Source organism: Manis javanica, chromosome X (assembly GCF_040802235.1).
Source record: "Manis javanica isolate MJ-LG chromosome X, MJ_LKY, whole genome shotgun sequence".
NCBI classification, from domain to species: Eukaryota; Metazoa; Chordata; class Mammalia; order Pholidota; family Manidae; genus Manis; species Manis javanica.
The window spans coordinates 122,576,426-122,596,206 of NC_133174.1; the positions used below are offsets into that span (position 1 = coordinate 122,576,426).

At 36.7% G+C, this 19,781-nt stretch overlaps 1 protein-coding gene across 2 annotated transcripts in view; it reads left to right on the forward strand.

Annotated features, from left to right (window-relative positions):
* The window catches only part of STK26 (serine/threonine kinase 26), a 53,326-nt gene that overhangs the window by 15,155 nt on the left and 18,390 nt on the right, over positions 1-19,781 (forward strand). For both annotated transcript variants that reach the window (XM_017657850.3, XM_037016957.2), the window contains one exon: positions 18,075-18,305. In XM_017657850.3, the coding sequence (XP_017513339.1) occupies positions 18,075-18,305 (231 nt within the window). The remainder of the gene's footprint in view (positions 1-18,074; positions 18,306-19,781) is intronic.

The following is a 19,781-nucleotide window of genomic DNA, read 5'->3' on the forward strand; positions in this document are numbered from 1 at the left end:
AAGTACGATAGTGTATGTAAGTATGATACTGATTGAAAAGTGAAACACAGTTTTAGATGATTTTTTAAAACTCCTTTAACTGTAAAGGTGATCTGTATGCTGTGAAAGAATATTCTTATTTAAAGTGGCTGAGTGGTTCCAGAGCTTCAGAATTTAATTATCTTTTTCCTGATAGGGCATTCAATCATTATCTCTGAACTACTAGAATGAAGAATGTAGTGTGTTTTGTTCCTCTATACTATGAAATAATGCCTGCATGCTTCTCATCAAATGTAAAGTAAGAAGATTGTATAGGTAACTCTTACGCTCTAAAACTGAGTTTGGAGGTTCTGCTCAGGATTCTGGACTAGGTTATTATTTACTAAAGATAAGGTACACATGACTATTTATATAGAGAAGGGATCCAGCACCCATTCCAAGCAAATTTTGAATTAGATGTAATTAATTTTTGACTGAAGCAATTAATGTATAATTACTTTTCTACTATTTTATTATTATTCAATTATAATACAATACAAAGTTGTATTGAAAACTGTTATCCTTTAAAAGCTTGAAAAAGCCATATATTTACATATGGGTGCATGGATTAGCAGTTCTTACGTCCTTTTATGGTAAATGTGTAATTAATTTTCTACTAAGAGGTGGTGAGTTTATCATGTTTGGCTTATGCTTTGGACAAAAGGAAAGTTTCTTGAAATTTTGGATGTTAACTTCCCCCTAGGAAATACTTTTGAATGCCTGTATTTTTTGAAAAGAGTAATGGTCACCTTCTTCCAGAAGCATTTGGGAGCTTTGCTAATCTGGTGCCGCCTTTCTCAACCAGGGTTGTCATCTGAACCACAAAACTGAGAAGACAATTTGAGTTAATGTTTTCTCAGTTCTCTCAAGAAGGACACATAGCTGAGACCATTCTAGATACTAGAGAGGAGTTCATTTATTACACACGATGGATTCCTGAGAGCAGCAGTCAGCAAAGTATAGCCAATGGCTAAATCCTGCCTGCAGCCTCTGTGGGTAGCCTGTAAGCGAAAAGTATTTTTTTACATTCTTAAAGAATTGTTTAAAAGAAGAATATGTGACAGAGACTGCAGACTGTACCTGGCCCACAAAGCCTAAGACATTTACTATGTGGCCCTTTACAGAAAAGTTTGCCGGTCTAAATGAAAGAAACATTTTATAGTATTCCTCTGAGACTGGGGATACAGCGACACTAGGGAAGCTTCTCTTTATTAAGGTAACTGACCTGTATATTGGTTCCATTATCATAATGCTTAATTCAAGGAAAGATTCCAGATTATAGTAATTAGGTAGACATGTTTTTATTTGTTTTCTAGATATAAACTTTGATGGTTGAATTATATGGAAAGTTGTATTGATAACAATATTGAATGAAAAGTTATGTGTATGTGTATACAGATACATTTCTATATTTTTCTTAGTTTCTAGAGCAAGAAAACAAAAAGTGGGTGAATTTTACAGGAATACCAGAGAGGGCATTGATTGCATTTATCACTTTTAAATTAGAGGGCCATATATATTAGAGAAGGAAAGTGAATAGAGTGTTAAGTGTCAAATATAATCACATTTGTTTTCTCCTTGTACTGAGTAAGTGTCTTTACCCTACAATTAACATCTCAGGTACCTTGTCAGCAGTAAGGAGAATAGTGCTTAATCAAAAATGCATTAAAATTATTAGATCGTAGAATAAGAAATAATCAGGCTCTACCAAATGCCACTTAACTACTTGATTTAGTGTGGGAGGTGCTATAGCCATAAAACATACATGGGCAAATCACAAAATTATCAAGGGAGAAAAAGACCAGCAGGCATCATTTGTAATTTGCTGCTGATTTCCTTTATCTCCATCTTTAGTTAATCATGAAGTTCTTGATTCAGTGTCTTCTTCCCAGAAAAATGTCAGACATTATCCCCTGTTTTAATCATGTCATTCTGGTCTTTGTCACTAAGTAGACCTGAGGCCTATGAAGACATGATGGAGCTAGGAAACTGACTTTATATTTTCATTCATCTGCTGAAAGCTTTCAGTGGCTCTCTACTAGCCTGAGCAAAAATTCCTAGGAAAAATGAGTGTTGCCAGGCTGCTGAGATGGTCCGGAAAGGTTGTATCACCGGGTAGCTGAGCTGGCTTTAAGACTGGGTGGGAAGAAGGAAAGAAAGGAAGGAAATGTAATTAGCCAAGGCAAGAAAGGACAAGAGGGAGTTCTAAGGTTGTGTGTTTCAAAATGCTTTATGGGTCCTTTTGGGGTGGGCAGTGAGGATTTGTTTGGCGAAAGGTACTTTCTGGTTAGGGCTGTAAAATGATAGGGTACAAATCAGCTCAAGTTGTAGATCACAGATCTTCAGTGTTCAAAGCATTTTAATTACTTTGCATTGCTCATCAAGCTTATTTTGGCCATGGCAATCAAGAACTAATTAAGGACCTTTGTCATTGTCTCCATCCTGAGTTTACCTGTTTGTCATAGCCCTCCCCACCCGCCCCCAGCTAGAACTCACTCATTATAAAATCAAAAAAGCCAAGTATTTTGTAAGAGTCACTTCCAGTTCAAAAATCCTGTGGCACTTTAAAGTTTCCAAACACCCTATATAGCGTATTTTTTGGAGGAAAAAAAAATCAGAGTTTGTACATGCATTCAAATTTGGTACTGAATTTTTATTATCCTTATTGGAGAATTAGCATTTGGTTAAGTTGATTGCTAAAGGAACCAGGACTATAAATGCCAACTACGAAAATATATTATCCTAGCCATACATGTATGAAGAACATGTCAACAGTGGTATGCTTATAATGATATATGTTAAACATTAAAAGATTCTACTCATATTAGTACACATCTCATAATTCTAAGAGCATTCCCCCCTTTATTTGAACACTTAATTTGGCAAGTGTTGTGCTTTGGTGACATGAACAGATTTCAACACTCTTGGCACAGATCAATGATAGTACAAAGTGGTGACTGTACCTTTGGGGATGAGGATTAGGATATTCCCAAGTGCTGCTGACAGTGGGGTCTGGGGTAGGATGGAGATCAGCTTGAGAAATTTCAGTTCAGGAAAACTTGGTGAACTTTGAAGGGTGATTAATTTATAACAAAAAGTAGAAGAGTTCTCTAAGCTGGATTCTCTGGGGAAAATGGAAAAACGACAATATTTAAGGCTTTTTTTGTTTTTAAATGAAATGGTATTCCCTGTGCAAGGGAAAGGGATCAAACAATAGTAGAGTTATTGTCACCTAGGATATTGAAATCCAGCTCCTGTTTTGTTAATGTAACGAATTTTTAAATGTAAGCTAATTGCTCATATATGTTGGGTGCATCCTAGTGCTGAGCACAGAGCTAATTTGTATGCTCATTTGTAGTAGTTTTAGCTTCGATTTTCAAGTACAACTATTATACAGATCTCATTTTACTTGGTTTCTGAGTATTCTTATTTATTAATGCACTGTTTCAAATCTTGTAAAGAAGGAGATAGGGCATAAAAAAATAGCAGTAAGCATTATTCTTTGAGCCCTGCACACATAATCACACACTCTTGATATTTTTCACTTTAGGGAAATGAAAAGTGGATTGTCAAAAATATTGGAGACCAGAGAAATACAAATTAAAACCACAATGAGATATCACCTCACACCAGTAAGGATGGCTACCATCCAAAAGACAAACAACAACAAATGTTGGTGAGGTTGTGGAGAAAGGGGAGCCCTCCTACACAGCTGGTGGGAATGTAAACTAGTTCAGCAATTGTGGAAAGCAGTATGGAGGTTCCTCAAAATGCTCAAAATAGATATACCATTTGACCCAGGAATTCCACTTCTAGGAATTTACCCTAAGAATGCGGCAGCCAAGTTTGAAAAAGACAGATGCATCCCTATGTTTATCGCAGCACTATTTACAATAGCCAAGAAATGGAAGCAACCTAAGTGTCCATTAGTAGATGAATGGATAAAGAAGATGTGGTACATATACACATTGGACTATTATTCAGCCATAAGAAGAAAACAAATCCTACCATTTGCAACAACATGGATGGAGCTAGAGGGTATTATGCTCAGTGAAATAAGCCAGGCGGAGAAAGACAAATACTAAATGATTTCACTCATATGTGTAGTATAAGAACAAAGAAAAACTGAAGGAACAAAACAGCAGCAGAATCACAGCACCCAAGAATGGACTAACAGTTACCAAAGGGAAAGGGACTGGGGAGTATGGGAGGGAAGGGGGGTATATGGGCAGAGAAAAAGAAAGGGGGGCCTTATGATTAGCATGTATAATGTGGGGAGGGGCGTGGGGAGAACTGTGCAACACAGAGAAGACAAGTAGTGATTCTACAACATCTTACTATGCTGATGGACAGTGACTGATGGGGTTTGTGGGGGGGACTTGGTGAAGGGGGGACCCTAGTAAACATAATGTTCTCCATGTAATTGTAGATTAATAACAAAATAATAAAAAAATAAAAAATAAAAAAATATTGGAGACCATACTTTTATTCTATAATTACCTCTTCTCCATTTTTAGTATATGCCAGGATTAAAATTGTTTGCTACTGACACCATCATGCCATCAGTATCATTTTCTTGGGATCATAGAATGTTAAAGCCAGCAGGACCCAAGAGATAATTTTCCTTAGTCCTAAGATTCCATTGGGTAACCCCTTGCAAATACTATTTGATTAAATTCACTCAAAGTATAGATTTGATTAAAGAGGAAAATGTTAGAGGGAAATTATACTGCAGCCACTTTCTCATTAAGAATGAAAAGGTAAGTCTACATAAAATTCCACTTTTTCAATCAGTGTTAATTTTCTAAAAGAACTCATGGTGTTAATAATTTAGTGCTGTGCTCACAAGCCTCAAACCTATTGATTTTAATTGGAGTTCTGCATCTAAAAGGAAGATAGGCAGTGAACAAATCAATTTTGTTTTAATCCAATGCATTTTAATACGTGTGCTAAAGATTCACCATAACATTATCCATGATAGTTCGATATTTGTTGTAAGGGAACTCTGCCTTAGATTTATCCAAAGGTGTTTATTTCTGAAAGTACTAGAATGACATTCTTTTATTTTACCTCCAGTATGGATAGCATAAAATGAGGCTCTCAATGTCTATCATGTTTAAGTGCCCTGTGTGTGTTTGATTAAATAATGGCCTGAATAAATTAGGACACCTGTTTTGTCATTTATATATTAGCAGAATCTTTATCTTCCTTGCATTGCGCTGTCGTATCCCCGTTTCCAAATGAATATTTCATAATTAAGGCTTGTTATCAATCCCAGGCCATATTTATATAGCATCCTGTCTAGTCAGTAATAATCCCTTTAATTTTAGCATTAATGCTTATGGTTAAACCTGATCCCTGACTGAATTGTGTATTTCTATATGTGTTTAGCCCAACTAAATTAAAAGAAAGGTACAGCAGAGTGATAACCCAGACTGTGGTTCTTTGAGGTTTCTACTTTGCATTAGAATACAAAAGCACCCTAGCCTCTCCAGGACATACAGTGGTCATGTGGCTCCTGTGAATAGTGATGGCAATGTGCTTCTGGAACCAGATTTGCAGACAGATAGCACTGATGAGCACCCTTGTATGGCTACTACCAGCTCTCCTTTGGGTCTAGCTCCATATCATTTTAAGAAGTGCTCTTTTGCAACCTAAAGAGATCTCCAGAAGAAAGAAAAAATCTCAAAGTTGTCGCTTTGGAAAGTTTTGATTATGTTAATCCTATGTGAGAGTAGGGATGGACTTAAAATTTCATACCTATTTTAACATCCTCCAGTTTATTGAATGTAAACTCCCTTGCACCAAAAGTGAGAAATCAAACTGCAAATGAAAGTTTAACCTCATGCCAAAGATGATTGCATCTTAGGAGGGGTACCAAGTAAACACCCTGCAAACATTTAAGGGCCACAGTGTGCAAAGCACAATGTAGGTGCTGTAATGGCATCTGACGCCTAGTGAGGCAGAACCCCATTCATAATGAGCTTATTCATTAGCAGATGGAAAGAAAACAGGACACTCGTGGCAATAAAAGAGAATGCAAAGATAATAAAATGTGTGCTGTGATGGAGGCTCAAACAAAGAACTCTGGGAGGGCGGAGGATGAAGGGTTAATCCTGTTTGGGTAATCAGGTTCCCCTAGGAAGTTGGGAAGGTGTTTCTTTTTGTTGTTGTTGTTAGAGATGCGGGATTTTCCAGAAATGTAGGAGAGGTAGGATATTGCCAACTGAGAAAATGACTTGACTCAAAGCCCAAAAATTACAAAGTAAAATGGTTTCCCAATGGAACGTTGCGTTTAAATGCATATGTCTAAGCTACTACTCACTGAAGCACTGGATTTAAGATACGGCAAGATATTCCTGCAATTTTTCCCTTTGGGTGCTTAGTTGTATTGGATGTTCTAGTTCTGTATATGGGCAAGTATAGCTACATTCCTTTCTGAACATTACTTTACAAATGAATTTACAATTAAAGGAGAGGAAGGCTAATAGAACCTTAGGTCCTGTATGAGCTGAATTCCTACCTCCCCTTGATTTCCTTGGAGCAGCCACTCATATATAATGGGACATGGCTAGTGCAAGGGGCAAGAGGTCAGTCTGGACAGTAATTCACTCTGTTGCTCTTTATCCATCCTTCGCTTCTGAGCCTGCTTCATTGTAGTCTCAGAGAGTTGGAACTTGAATGCAGTCTATTAGCGATTCTGAATTTCTTACTTCAACAGTGGGATAATATTTTTCATTTGAGCCATTGTGTACCACTGTAGAATTGGCCATGTGGCCAATGCTATTTCATCCCTTACCTTGATTGCTTCAAAACTAGACTTGGCAACTGCTAGATACAAGGAGAGGAACAAAGGGACTTGGCTTCCAGTACTTCACAATTTCACAGTGTCAGAACAGTGAGGGATTTAGAGATCAATGAACCCACCTCTCTCTATAATTATACAGATGGTGAAGCCAACATTTAATCACTGATTTCTTGTAATTTCCGGGATAAGCAAAATTAAGCCAATTTTGCCTGACCTTTCTGTTCTAGTTACTATTGTAAAACTTGCAAGAAACCAGACCTCCTTTCTCCTTTGGAATGGCTATAAGGTCAGAGAGAAATGAGCTAAATGATGCAATGGAATTTGCATCCAGCATTTATTGTGATGATAGCCTTGACTTTTGGTTTATTGAGAGAATGTGATTGTTTGCAGGCTGTTTCCTTCCCCTTACCCATGGACATAATTAAAGGTTTAAGGGAACTTCAGATCCCAGAGACTTAGTCAAAAAGACTAAATTAGTTATTTCCTTTAATTTAAGACGTCTTAGATCCAAAGATGATTTACCTGGCAAATCTGACATTTCTATTCTCTATTAAAATAATAGGGATTTAAAGATCCATCTGGGAAATGGAGCTGATAAAAGTGCTGCCTGTTATGACTTTGTTTCTTGCTTGAGGATTTCTAGGATGGAGGAGCTGATGGTTAAATTTCTTCTCATTCTTTCTGCACTTCGGATTTCTTTGGAAAAATGTGGTATGTGGTTAAGTGGCAGTAGAATCAAAGAAATGTGCCTTTCTTCTTTACCCAATCATGAATTGAACTGTCTAACAAACACACGTAAAGAACTGCATTCTTCACATCCCAGAGTGAGTCCCGCTTGCTTCATTGTTTTTTTCCTCTGATCTGAGCTTGGGTAAAGAGAAGAATGCAAGGTCGGAGGCTGAGGGAGCTCTTCTCTTATCCTCTCTTGAGTAGGAGGAATTAAGATGAAGGAATATTTTCAATTATTCTTTTGTTCCTAAAGATGAGTAGACTCAAAATTATTAATCAGGAGAAAATCCTCAAACTACTGTGTTATTCATGCAGCTATGTCAAAACCTTTTATAATAATTTTAATGAAGTTATCCTTTACTAAAATATTTGCATTCTAAGTATTTTTGCTGGTGAGGTGTACTTCAAAATAGGAATAATAAAGGGAAGATGAAAAGTACTTACCAATTTAATTTTATTTCTGCCTTATGAACATATTTTTCTTGTTGCTATCATAATACTGCTGTAAGTTTAAATTGTTGCTTGGATGTATAAAATATCACTATGCAAGACCTTTGACTTTATGCTTTGCTATTAAGACCAGGGCTGCCTTGCTGTTCTCTCACCCATTTCAAAACTGCCTTTTAAGTGGATAAAGACAGGGACTCAACTGTGAGTTGATAAAATGTTGTCTGATGAAGGCAAGGAAACCAAGGGTTGTTGTAACCACACTTTTTTTTACTACATTTATTTCATTGCGTATACATAAAATCAGACTATTTGACTTCTATTTTATGTTGCAAAAGCAAGTCACAATTACCTTCAAGAGAGATATAGAGATGTGAGTGTGCCATAAAAATAGGTAAACTAAGACCATTTTCTTTATGCACTTAGATATTTTGAGCTCTCATAAACATGGAAATACAAACCCAAATGACTGACCATCTGAAGAAATTTGACCTCAAGCCCAGTTCTTCATGTTTAATTTGAAACACAGACAAACATCCATGTTTTTATTTTAGTTCTTATTCTGTCATATGCAAAATACAGTGAACCAATATAGTTTACCTAAGAAATATAAATCACAGTAGTCTCTTAAGAATTCCATAAAATTTTATTAGATACTTGTAATGTGAACCTGAGGTTGAAGAAAATAGAATAGAGAAGTGTTCTGGTAATACCACATTCTTCAGAAATTTAGAAAATTTGATGAGTTTGTTTTTTCCTTCTCACTAAAGTAATCTGAATATTCACACGGTCACTTGAATAATTCTATGCCTATGTAAAACCTAGCACAAAAATATAATTTCTACTCTTGGACAATTTCATCCACTTGAAGGTCTTTTTTATGAACAAAAGTGAAAAGCTTAGTGTTAAGGGGTACTGATTTGTTAAAGGTTACAATAAATCACCAGTAAAGCTGGAACTAGAGGTGTTGGCTTCTGGGCCTTGGATCCTGTGGGGATAAGGGTATGGAATAATCACTCCCTTGCCTGCCACAGTCTAGAGGCTAGCCCATTCCAGTCTAGTTATGGACATGGAAAAAAAATGGGCTAAATATAGTAACCTTGCCAGAAAGTCACCTTTACATACAGGTTTCTTCTTTGTTAAATTGTAATATAAAATATTTGGTAACTGTGTCTGTATACAGGGATCAATCAATTGCATAGTGGTTCAAAAATTGTAAGAAGTTGTATAATTTGGAGAACAGGAAAGTCCTGCTTTAAGGTTTTCAAATTCTTTCATGTTTAAATTTTTTCGAATTCTTTGAATGTTGGGATATTATTAACTAGTAGTTATATGATCTGTTTATGATGTTTGTGGTGGAAAATAATTTTGGTTGTACAGAAATAAAGTATAGTTTATGTGACAGATTAATCCAAGCTGTAGTGAAAGAATGTGAGATAAAAAGTCAGGAGACCCGGGTTCAAATTTGAGTTTTGCCACTAGGTAATGACCTTATATCCTTGAACAATTTATAAACACTCTACACTATAGCATTTTTCCCTATAAAAAGAGGTTTTAGATCAGATGTTTGCTGAATTTCTGTTCATGTCAAAGATTCTCAAATTCCCTGAATTCCAGGATTTGTTTCCCCTCCTAACCTCCTCTCCCTGCCTCTATCATTGTTTTGACATAAATGGCCTTGAAAAAAATCATTGCTCCCATCTACTAGTATTAGCCTAGGACACAATAGGCATATGATAAATGCTTGTGGCTGATGGTGGTGATAAGGAGTTGGATTAAATGACCTATATGTTTCTTTCCAGCTCTAAAAAGCCCTGTGACTGTTAAGTTCTATCCAGGGAGGAGTCAGTTGTGCTTGGATCATATATAGCACTTTAAAAAGATAATGTTCAGTGAACACAAGTAGTGCTAAGAGGTATATGGCTGTTGATTTAAATTCTTCGTTTTTTCTTTGGGCAGTATCTTGACTAGGCAATTGAAAAGTGTCAACACAAGCAATCATAATAGAACTAATTGAATTTGAGGCTCGTCAAACTACGACAGAATGGCTTATAAGTACGGGCATTTTACTTGTTAGATGACCTAATTGAATTTGAGGCTCGTCAAACTACGACAGAATGGCTTATAAGTACGTGCATTTTACTTGTTAGATGACAAGTAATCCAGAAAAGCATTTACTCTCTAGTTTAGAAGAACTAATCCGAGCAATTTAAATAGTAGCTAACTGAGTTTATTTCTAATTTTAATATGTTGTTAGGCTAAAGTTTTTAATTATTGTGCTTAGCCATTATCTGTTTAGTCACAGTTAATTGGTGATGCCTCTGTGATGGTCAGGGTATCCTGAGTTCACTCCTGGTCTTAGCCCTGGAAAATTTGAAGTATAATTGATATATACTGTTACAGTGGTTTCAGGTGTACAACATAGTGATTTGACAATTCCTTTTTTTGAAGTATAATTGATATACACTATTATAGTGGTTTCAGGTGTACGACATAGTGATTTGACAATTGTATACAGTACTAAATGCTCACCATAAGTATAGTTACCATCTGTCATCATACAAAGATACTACAGTACTAGTGACTACATTCCGTATGCTGTATTTTTATCCCCATGATTGATTGATTATTTTATAATTAGAAATTTGTAAGGGCTCTTCCGTTCTAAGCCTTGATATCATTAGCACATTTTTTGCCTATCATTTTCTGCATACCCCTCCTTATCAGTGACTCATTCATAGACGTAGACACAGATCAGTCTTTGTAAAGTGCATCAAGTGCCTTAGAGCTGAGAGCGTTCATGTTACAGATTTTATTAAGGTAGGGAGGCAAGTGCAAAACCTAGTCTGAGGTCAGCTTTGCTCAGCTTATTCTTGGTTCTTGAAGTTTCTTTCACCTGAACTCTACCCTCCTGGTCAAATTCTCTGAGAAATCTACCTTTTCTTCCCTAAATCTATTATGGTTTCACTCTCAGCTCCAGACTAGAAGTCTTACTTTAACTACCTCAGATCAAAGAAACTATGTTCTTCACCTTTGTTTCTATACTACCTTTGGCTCTGCAGATCTCCATTCTGCTGAAACCCGAAGGTGAATCCTAGTTCTTCTACAATTTTCTTGTTTCTTCTGACCACCTATTCCTAATGCCCCATAATGGGGTTAAGAATATGCTACTGCACAACAGCACCTTGGCATGCTGAATATTACAAGCTGAACAGGTTTGAGAAAATGACAGAAGCAGAAAGTTCACCCTCACTCCCCCACTCCACCCTTCTCCCCTGGAGCGGCTCATAAGACCTTTATGTGAGAGGTCCTCTCCCTGTACAGGGAGGAAAGGAGCATCCGTCTCTCCAAAGACAAAGGGATGCCAAGAGGAATCTGAACAAACAGGCTTTGCTGAGTTTCCCCAGTTTATTACACTTACCTCATACTTTTTGTCCTATCACATTTTTCCACAGTCTTCCACTCTTCATCAAACCTAGCATAAAAGCACACAGGTGTAACCATTTCCTTGAGTCTTCACTTCCTTATGGAGGCTCCAATAGCTCATAAAACTTACATTAAATGAATGTATATGCTTTTCTTCTGTTAATCTGTCTTTGTCAGTTTCATTTTCAGACCTAGACAGGGACCTTAAAGAGAGTGGAAAAAACCTTTTACTCTCCTACATCTCCCTCCATAATTTGTACCCATTTTCTTCTAGCCAGCTAGAATTAAACTTTTACTCTATGTCTATGTTGACTGTTACTTCAAAACTGTCATCAATTAAATCTTAACCTATTATCCACCCTATTATTTATATAGTCTGTATTGGATTAAAAATGTTCGAGACTATATACACAAAGAGTATGGGATATGTTGCATGTGTTTTGGTACATATTGCATTTCTAGTCTGATTTGAGGGTAGATACTAATTTTAGAGATGTGTCCTTAGAAGAAGCATTACAGACTAATTTTTTTAATATAGGCATGTATATATAAATACCAAAATTCTCTTGGTTTTATTTTAATCTCCAAGTTGTCCACTTTTAGTGTGTGGAGTTAGAAGAGAGTCACAGACTTGCCTGGGAAAAATAAGGGTAACAAGTGCCCTATAATCAATGATACAAATTTCAGATGTGTCTGTTCTGTAGTTGCCAAATGCTGAACTCAAGACTGGTGCCAAAATGACTACATAGGAAATAGTTTGGAGTACTTAAAAAAACAACTCCGATTGCTGGGGCCCAATCTCAGAAATTCTGAATCGGTAATTTTGGAATGAGGCCTAGGTATCTGCATTTTAAAACTTGTGCTGGTGATCCTGACATGTAGCCAGGACTGGAGAGCCCTTAGAGAACCCTTAAGAATTCTTCCAGCACTCTGATTCTGTATTTCAGTGTACAAGAAGCCCTCTTGCCTCTGCTCCTGACTCTCCACAGGAGATAAGCAAGATGATCATCTGGCATTTTCCCTTTTGGACTTCCTAAGAGTATTTCCATACTGAAAGCTTGTTGTTATTGTTGTTGTTTTAGCAGTGATGATACCTTCTGTCTCAGACTTATATTTGCAACAATGTGCTCTTAGCTGAAGAGTACAAATCTAAGCAAAGGGCAAATAAAGAAGGTCAAGGGACAATGTGAATATCCTGAGGTCCATCTATCAGGTTTCCATTTTCACAGACTCATGTTTTTTGGGGGGCATGTATAAATTGTCCATCTTTAGTTGTAAATCAATATGAAGCTAACTTAGCCATCCCTCCTATTGGCTGCTGCAGAATTGAGAGCTCCTTCCTAGGCTGCAGCTTTAAGAAGGCAGTGCAAATACAGATATAGTAGTAAACTAATATCTCAGTAGAGGTAGAAAGATTTGGACATTTCAGCATTCTTAAGAGCATTTGATTTGGGTGGAGAGGGAGCTGACTTGATTTTCTTAAACGCTTGGAAAAAGAGTGATGTGAATGGGCAGGCAAATCAGCTTCTTTTTATAGGCAGGGTTTTTTTTATTGAAATAGAAGTTGCTCTACAATATTACATTGATTTCATATACACAACATAGCGATTTGATCATTACCAAATGTTCACACCAGTAAGTGTAGTTACCCCTATTACTACATGTATAGGTGTTTTTTTAATTGCATTACTTGAGATGTTTACCATTTATTTTCTTGAATTTGGCCCTTCCATGAAAAACAGAAAGGAAATCTGTCTTAATAAAGACTTGAATATGTTGTTTTAAGAAGCTGATGAGATGGTGAAGAGGGAATTAGAATGTAGGTATCACCTATCCAAGATTCAGGAATGCATAAATACGGCAGGGATCGCTCTCCCTCAGGTAGTCAGGCAGGTGAGGTTATACTAGTGAAAACATGTTTGCATGATTCCTTCCACTCTGGAAGTTGAGGTTTTGCATGGGAAATTTTTGTCTAGAAATAAGAGTGGGAAGTGCAAACATTGTATAAATGATGGATCTTTCTCTTTTTCTTTCTCCAAGTTGGTATTCCTTGATTTAAAATCTTAAACTATATTGATGAGTTAGGATTCACTTCAGAACTTCTTTAAAATGCAACGTGTGACTTGATTTTTTAATCTTTGATTTACATACTTTCAGGAACCCATTTATTATCGCGAGCAAGAGCAGCTGTGTTCTCCCTGGGATTGATTGTGTCAGTCGAACCCTTTTAAAACATGAATTAATAAGATTAGGATTTAATCTTTGTTTCTTACAACAAAATATTCTCATTATACAGTTAATGAATACACTTCCTAGAACAGATAGTGATATCAGAAAGTACATACTGTGTATTTTTTTTTATTTTTTATTTTATTTTATTTTTTTTTTGAGAGGGCATCTCTCATATTTATTGATCAAATGGTTGTTAACAATAAAATTCAGTATAGGGGGGTCAATGCTCAATGTACAATCATTAATCCATCTCAAGCCTAATTCTCGTCAGTCTCCAATCTTCTGAAGCATAACGAACAAGTTCTTACATGGTGAACGAATTCTTACAAGGTGAATAAATTCTTACATGGTGAACAGTACAAGGGCATTCATCACAGAAACTTTTGGTTTTGATCACGCATTATGAACTATAAACAATCAGGTCAAATATGAATATTCGTTTGATTTTTATACTTGATTTATATGTTGATCCCACATTTCTCCCTTTATTATTATTATTATTTTTATTTTTAATAAAATGCTGAAGTGGTAGGTAGATGCAAGATAAAGGTAGAAAACATAGTTTAGTGCTGTAAGAGGGCAAATGTAGATGATCAGGTCTGTGCCTATAGACTAAGTATTACTCCAAGCTAGACAAGGGCAGCAAAATATCCACGGATGCAGAAGATTTCTCTCAAAGCAGGGGGGATGAGGTTGTGAGCCTCACCTCTGTTGATCCCCAATTTCTCACCTGATAGCCACCCTGCGACTGTGCCTGTCTTAGGTTGTTCCTCCCTTGAGCAATCTTACCCGTCTCTGGCTAACCAGTCATCTTCCGGGGCCATACAGGGAAATGTAAAGTTGGTAAGTGAGAGAGAAGCCATATTGTTTGAAAAGGTTAGCTTTTTACTTCTTTGCAGATTTATGCCCTGTGGCTTCTATGCCCAGCACTTGTCTCGAGGTATCTTTACCACCTGGAGGAATTATGATACTCGGTAAATTCGATATGAGGCACGAATTCTATTTAAGGATTGTAATTAGGAAGGAAGAAGAAAAGCTATAGAGGTAGCAGATGGAAGAAAACATGGGAGGATTGATTATTTCTTTGACATATCTTCTTGTAGAGTACCTTAAGTATGTATAGGTTTTAAACTACTAACTAATTTGCACACACATATTAACATAATAGGAATACGGTGACATAAACAAAGCAAATCTATAATTACCATCCATCTCCAGTGAAGCCAAGAAAACCATTTAGGCACCCTAGGCATTTGTGAAAATTTTTCTATGGTATGATGGATATTGTCCTACTGTACTTGAACAGTCTGAGAAAAATCAGACAAATTAAAGCAGCCCATTTCTGGGATCTGTTCACATCCCATACTGTGTATTTTTTAATCAATGGTATATTGACAACTTTTAGATTTGTTTTGTAGTTACATCAGAAAAACTGAAAGATTTTTTTCTTTTTCTTTTTCCAAATCCACCGAATTTAGGAATTTATAGGGGGGTGAAAACCAATCACCAAAGCTATTTAGTGAGTAGTTCTGCCACATGGTACTGGGAAAGATAAGAACCATCACCAAAGGCAGGAAGAGGTAACTTGTGGGTTAGCTACTCTGTGATAGGAATCACAGTGGAGTACAATGTCTTGGTCAGAGGGAACACCAAGGAAATGAATAAGGATGGCTCTCACATTTTGGAGCAGGCATTATAACAAAATTTGAGCATTAAAGAGGTATTTGCAACTTATTGGAAACCTGAACTATTTTTAAAAGCCGTATAAGAAGCTCAAGATGTATTTGCTCCATGTGTGTACTGGAGATAGGTGGAGATAACAAGTAGCTTACAATATCAAAGAGACTACCACATGGAAAGTGCATCTTTTAGAAATGGAAAAAGCCAGTCAAGGAGAATGGGGATGCTTATAAATTAAGCAGGTTATGTACAAACTGTATTTTAGGCAGGTTGAAGAAAGAAAAATTGGTGTAATTTGTTAAAAAACATTCATAAGGTTTTTTATTTTAGTATAGTTGATATACAATATTATGTTGGTTTCAAGTATGTAATACAGTGATTCAGCAGTGTCTTGCCAATGGGTTTCAGCCCCGGGCAAGTTCACTATGGATTCAATGAGACTGAGGAGTGACAATAGAACGTTCTTGGGGTGAAAGGGTTTATGACCCAGCTTGTTCTCCCAGTGATAGGTTGAGCACTAGAATTATGCCTGCATCCAATAGTTTGCAGGTCTGTAATCCTCCTTCGTTTCTGCCTCCACAGCCATCTCGGTCTCTGTCCTCAGCACCGCCACCACTCCAGTCTCTGCTCTCCTGCAACCATGCAACCGTGCGGCCATGCCACCATGTCGCCCATAGCACTGGACAGAGCTCTTTATATAGAGTCAGTAGCAACGTATTGCCCACAAGTGTGTAGTGAGCTAGCTAACCAGGGCCAGGTGAGAATCTGACCATAGGAACCTTCACTTTATCCACAAGCTGTTACACACATTATTAAATCCTCCCCCCAACTATTGTAGTTACTATCAACATAGAAAGATGTTACAGAACCATTGACTGTATTCTCCATGCTGCACTTCCATCCCCATGACCAGCTTATATTATGATTGAGATTTTTGTATGCCTTTATTTGTCTCAGACTCCCTACTCACCCACCCTTTACCCTTCCCCTGTGGTAACCTTCAGTCACTTCTTAGTGTCTCCTAGTCTACTGCTGTTTTGTTCATTTTGTTTTTACATTCCATAAATAAATGAAATCATATGTTATTTGTCTTTCTCCACCTGGCTTATTTTGCTTAGTATAATACCCTGTAGGTCCATCCATGTTGTCATAAATGGCAGGATTTCTCTTTTTTATGGCTGAATAATATTCCATTATGTATATGTGCCACCTCTTCTTTATCCATTCATCTATTGATGGATACTTATCTTGCTTCCATATCTTGATATTGTAAATAATATAGCAATAAACATAGGGTGCATATATCTCTTTCAATCAGGGTTTTGTTTTCTTTGGGTAAGTTCCTAGAAGTGGAATTATTGGATTGAATGATATTTCTATTTTAAGTTTTTCGAGGAACCTCCATACTTCTTTCCATTTCTATCAACAGTGTAGGAGGAGGGTTCCCTTTTCTTCACATCCTCATAAATACTTGTTATTTCTTGTCTTTTGGATAGTGGCCATTCTAGCTGGTTGAAGTGACATCTCATTGTGGTTTTGACTTGGATTTCCCTGATGATTAATGATGTGGAGCATCTTTTCATGTGCCTATTGGCCATTTGTATTTCTTCTTTGGAAAAATGTCTGTTCCGATCTTCTGCCCATTTTTTAAACAGGTTATTTGCTTTTCAGTTTTGAGATATATGAGTTCTTTATATATTTTTGAATGTTAATCCGTTATTAGATAAAAAACTTATGAATGTATTCTCCCATACTGTAGGTTTTAATTGTAGGCTAATAAAGGCTTTAATCATAAATTAATAACATGCTTTTTGGGGAAGTTTGGAAATCTTGTGTTTCTAGTTGATCAGTAGTATATATTCAGTAATATGCATTTAAGTAAAGATATAACTTGTCTTATGGGAGGAAAATTTGAATTCAAAATTATATATTATAAGATAGAGGATATTTGTGCATGAGGATGGGATAGTGAATTTATAAATCTATGTCATGCCTATACATTTGTTAACCTAAAAACCTATGCTTGATTCCACATTTAATTGTTGCCAAATGTTGGCTAATTCTGAATTCCCAGAGTAAGATGAGTCATGAAAGTTTGACATATTACTTTTTTCTCCCAAGTACTAGAAACTCTGATAAAAGCATAGAATATTTCAGCCATTGCTGAGAGCATTACAATACTGATAGGATCCTGAGTAAAGGTGGGGGGAAAACCACTTGTAGATTTTTTAGTCTTTTGAGTTCTGTGTTGTTTACATGGTGATTTAGAAATATAGGTGGTGTAATTGGGATTTCAGAATTGGAAAGAGAGAAGGAGAGTTAAAAGGTATATTTACCAGAAGAATGTTAGAATTTTAAATGGTTCACCTCCCTACAGCCGAAGTTAGGTGTTTTCTCATCACCACTGTCATGCATTACTGTGCAAACTGTATATAGCTAGCTGCTTTCTAAAATGTGCCTGGCCCTTGGGCAGGTACCAGGGACAACGTGTTGTATGGCATTGTTTATGGTAGCAGGATCAGCTAAGCCCAGCTAGTGTGGGTGATCCAGTATAATGTGGACTAGCCAGCCGTTTGGGATTACACTTGTTCTAACGAAGCACATGGGAAGAGTCAAGGGAGTTTGGTCGCTTTTGAAAATGTGCTGTTGTCTCCTGTGATTTATTTTCCTTCATTTAAAAAAATGTGATGCAAAACATTTGTGTTCTTTCCTTCTCTCTTTCTCCCCACCTTAGAACAATATAGCCGATCCAGAAGAACTGTTCACAAAATTAGAACGTATTGGGAAAGGCTCCTTTGGCGAGGTTTTCAAAGGAATTGATAACCGTACCCAGCAAGTGGTTGCTATTAAAATCATAGACCTTGAGGAAGCCGAAGATGAAATTGAAGACATTCAGCAAGAAATAACTGTTTTGAGTCAGTGTGACAGCTCATATGTAACAAAATACTATGGATCATATTTGAAGGTAATGTGTGTGCTGTTTTATTTAATAAGTCTCATAAGGTACTTTTCATTATGTTTTTTTCTCTCTTTTTAATTCTGTTTTTTGAAAGGCCATGTCTTAAATTAGGATTTGGCAGTCTTTGGCCTCCAGGCAGAATCCAGCTTCATTTATAGTGCCAAATAGACTGTTTTTAGATTCAAGAGCTGTATCCTGAAGGCATCCCAGTACTCAACTGCACCATTTTCCCACACCTGAACTTTGGGCGGATGGAGGAGCAGAAATGCAGCTGGTCCTTGAGTCATATCCTTTGTCAGGAAAGAACTCTCTCCCTGGGCTTTCACACATCATTCTCAATGGTCCACTCTCTCTCAACCTCAGAATTGATGAAATATGTAAGTATGTCACCTATTCCCTTGAGTTATGGTGACTTATCCCTCCAGACTGTGAGCTCCTTGATGGCAGGAAGGTTAGTCCAACCAGTCTTGCTTTTTATATCTAGCACAGCGCATGGCACATCTTAAGCACATGGTAACTATTTGATGAAATGGAATAATATCTGCTCCCCACTCCAAGAACACATGGGAGTTTTAGTTTCCAGGATCGTGGAATTAGCAGACACCTAAAGTTCCAGCAGATGAACATGTAACTGCATGAAAGAAAACTCTTTGGTTAGTAAAACCCAAGTTCTTGGGTTCCAGTTAGAAGTCAGGATTTGTATCTATTAAAATGTGAAGAAGAAATAGTTTGAAAATCTAGCTTAGGTTATTAGAGTTTAGATTGTTTTAAAATTAAGCATTTTTATCCCTGTGTCGAAATTTCTCCAAGGAAGGCAGTATTAGTTAGACCTTTGCTTTTCAGGGTTCAAAAGGTGGAAAGGGTTTTTTTTGTGTGGTTGTTTTTCTTTTTTTTTTGCCATCTATCTGTAGGCCAAAAAGGGTGTGTTTCTAATTCATCAGGCTATTGGCCTACATAAAAATCAGTGATATCTTTTTATATTCTGTTGGCCAAATAAACCCTAAAGTAATCTAGAATTGTTAATACTAATAGAGAAACTCATTATTAATTTCACTGCCTTTTTATAAAGCCAGATATATTCTAACATTACATGAATTAGATAGATGTGGAATCAATGTGTAATAGAATGAATCAAACAGCCAAACAACCACTATGGGTTGCACACTGTACTAGGTGCTGGAGATACAAAAATGAACAACTCACTCCTGCAGTTAAGGAGCTCCTTCCCATACTGCACTAAAAGCATGCACATTTTGTGGTTAAGTATGTACAAGGTACAGACAGGGCATAAATAAGCAAGTAGACACTTCTGTACTGTTTTTTGGGGATGGTGTGAAGGAAAGGCTTCCAAGAGGTGATACTGCTGGTAATCCCTAGCCAATTGATTTCCAAGGGTTAGCCTTGGAATTCTGTTTTACTATATATATAATTATTTGATTCTCTGTGGCATATTTTGCTTTCTTATTCTTTCCTAAAAAAGCT